The sequence below is a fragment of the Salmo salar genome, chromosome 02, assembly GCF_965601325.2.
Source record: "Salmo salar chromosome 02, fSalSal1, whole genome shotgun sequence".
NCBI classification, from domain to species: Eukaryota; Metazoa; Chordata; class Actinopteri; order Salmoniformes; family Salmonidae; genus Salmo; species Salmo salar.
The window spans coordinates 17,407,501-17,410,000 of NC_138292.1; the positions used below are offsets into that span (position 1 = coordinate 17,407,501).

The 2,500-nt window shown below is 46.9% G+C and overlaps 1 protein-coding gene across 1 annotated transcript in view; it reads right to left on the bottom strand.

The window, feature by feature from the left end:
* The window catches only part of LOC106575497 (phospholipid-transporting ATPase ID), a 66,987-nt gene that overhangs the window by 16,433 nt on the left and 48,054 nt on the right, over positions 1-2,500 (bottom strand). Inside the window, 2 exon segments of the mRNA XM_082960386.1 lie at positions 185-368; positions 1,249-1,513. Of these exon segments, the coding sequence (XP_082816512.1) occupies positions 185-368; positions 1,249-1,513 (449 nt within the window).

Below are 2,500 nucleotides of genomic sequence, written 5' to 3' on the forward strand. Positions count from 1 at the left end.
CATTACCTTACAAATAGACTGTGCTGCCAGAGCACTTTGCTTCAATATACCTCCTCGTTCCCCTTATCTCTCAATTCTTCCCATCTCTACCCATCTCTGTCATCTTTGCCAAGCATTTCTGTCACTCTCCCTTCCTTCAACCCTCTGACATCCTCTCCTCCATCCCTCTCTCTCTCTAACTTACTCTTGATCATGCTAACATCATTAGCCCCGTCTCCTATGGCCAGGGTGACAGCTTTCTTGTGTTTCTTGATGAGCTCCACCACCAGGGCTTTCTGTAGAGGAGTCACCCTGCAGCAGATCACTGCTCTACAGACACACGCTGTTGACACAAACTCCCCCTCCATATCAGCCTCCAACGCATGGGCCTGACACAGAGAGAGAGGGAGGGAGGGAGGAAGGGAGAAGGAGAGGGAGGGAGGGAGAAGGAGAGGGAGGGAGGGAGGGAGGGAGGGAGGGAGGGAGGGAGGGAGGGAGGGAGGGAGGGAGGGAGGGAGGGAGGGAGGGAGGGAGAAGGAGAGGGAGAAGGAGAGAGAGAGAGAGAGGGAGGGAAAGAGAAGGAAAGGAATTGAGAATGAGAAAGGAGAGAGGGAGGGAGGGAGGGAGGGAGAAGGAGAGGAAGGGAGAAGGAGAAGGAGAGAGGGAGGGAGGGAGAACTTGTTTGGATATTTTAGATTTGTTATGAGCGCCATGTTGACATGTTTTCTATTGCACAAGTAGTGTGTCCAGTGTCGTGGTGTTTGTATATCTAGTGAGTTATATATCCCCTAGATTACTAAGGCAGCTGTTTTGAAGCCACCACGCCTCTATCTTGGCTCTCCCTCACCAGTGTAAAACACATTTAGGAAGGTATAGAAATGCATTTATTAATTTCTACATTTGTTTTTGTCATGTTTATTCTATTACAGACACCTTAATGCAGACTTTTAAATTATATTATGTGAGCTAAACATAAAAAAGACATATATAAAAACAAGTATAATTTTTTTAAAGTACTGATTTTACTGTCCCCACTACAACAAAAACACTTAAATACATGTAATTTAACCTAAAAAAAATGTACAACTTTAATTTTGTCCACTTAATTGAAATACTGTACAATTCCATTCATTCCAATGGAGGACTGCTCCTTCTGGGCAGTGCCAATATGGCTGACCAGTGGCGTCAAAGCCTCTCATTGGCCATTACATAGCAACAGCAATCCAGGGCTTATATACATCATTGGTGTGAGTGTGTGTGTCGTCTCACCAGGCTATGTCCGTTGATGACGAGGGCGAACTCTCCAGATATGGAGTCTAGCGTGGTTGAGGAGGGGGGTCGAGGGGCAGGAGGGCCAGGGGGAGGGGGACACTGCTGCTGTTTGTCCCCCACGGAGGGCCACTCTCTCCCCTCTCCTCCCCCGTCTTCCCCAAACCCATTCCCCAGAGAACAGGCCTCGCCCCATCCCTCCATCCCCTCCTCATTTCCTCCCTCTCTCGTACGGGCAAACTCTATCATCCTCTCCCTCGCTCTCCTGAAGAGAACGAGAATGAGGGAGGAGAAATGACAGGACAGGACAAAGAGATGAGGGTGAATAGTTGATTAATACACTGAACAGAGAGAGACAGAGAGAGACAGAAAGAGAGAGACAGAGAGAGAGAAAGAGAGTGACAGAAAGAGAGAGACAGAAAAAGAGAGACATAGAGAGAGAGACAGAAAGAGAGCAACAGAGAGAGAGACAGAAAGAGAGCAACAGAGAGAGAGACAGAGAGAGAGACAGAGAAAGAGAGAGAGACAGAAAGAGAGCGACAGAAAGAGAGACAGAAAAAGAGAGACAGAGAGAGAGAGACAGAAAGAGAGCAACAGAGAGAGAGACAGAAAGAGAGCAACAGAGAGATAGACAGAGAGAGAGACAGTGAGAGAGACAGAAAGAGAGCGACAGAGAGAGAGAGACAGAAAGAGAGACAGAGAGAGACAGAAAGAGAGAGACACAAAGAGAGAGAGAGACAGAGAGAGAGACAGAGAGAGAGACAGAAAGAGAGAGACAGAAAGAGAGAGATAGACAGAGAGAGAGACAGTGAGAGAGACAGAAAGAGAGCTACAGAGAGAGAGATAGAAAGAAAGAGAGAGACAGAAAGAGAGAGAGAGAGAGAGAGAGATAGAAAGAGAGACAGAAAGAGAGAGACAGAAAGAGAGAGAGAGAGAGAGAGAGAGACAGAAAGAGTGAGAAAGAAAGAGAGAGAGAGAGACAGAAAGAGTGAGACAGAAAGAGAGAGACAGAAAGAGAGAGAGAGAGAGAGAGAGACAGAAAGAGTGAGAAAGAAAGAGAGAGAGAGAGACAGAAAGAGAGAGACAGAAAGAGAGACAGAAAGAGAGAGACAGAAAGAGACAGAAAGAGAGAGACAGAAAGAGAGACAGAAAGAGAGAGACAGAAAGAGAGAGAGAGAGAGAGAGAGAGAGAGAGACAGAGAGAGAGACAGAAAGAGAGACAGAAAGAGAGAGACAGAAAGAGAGAGAGAGA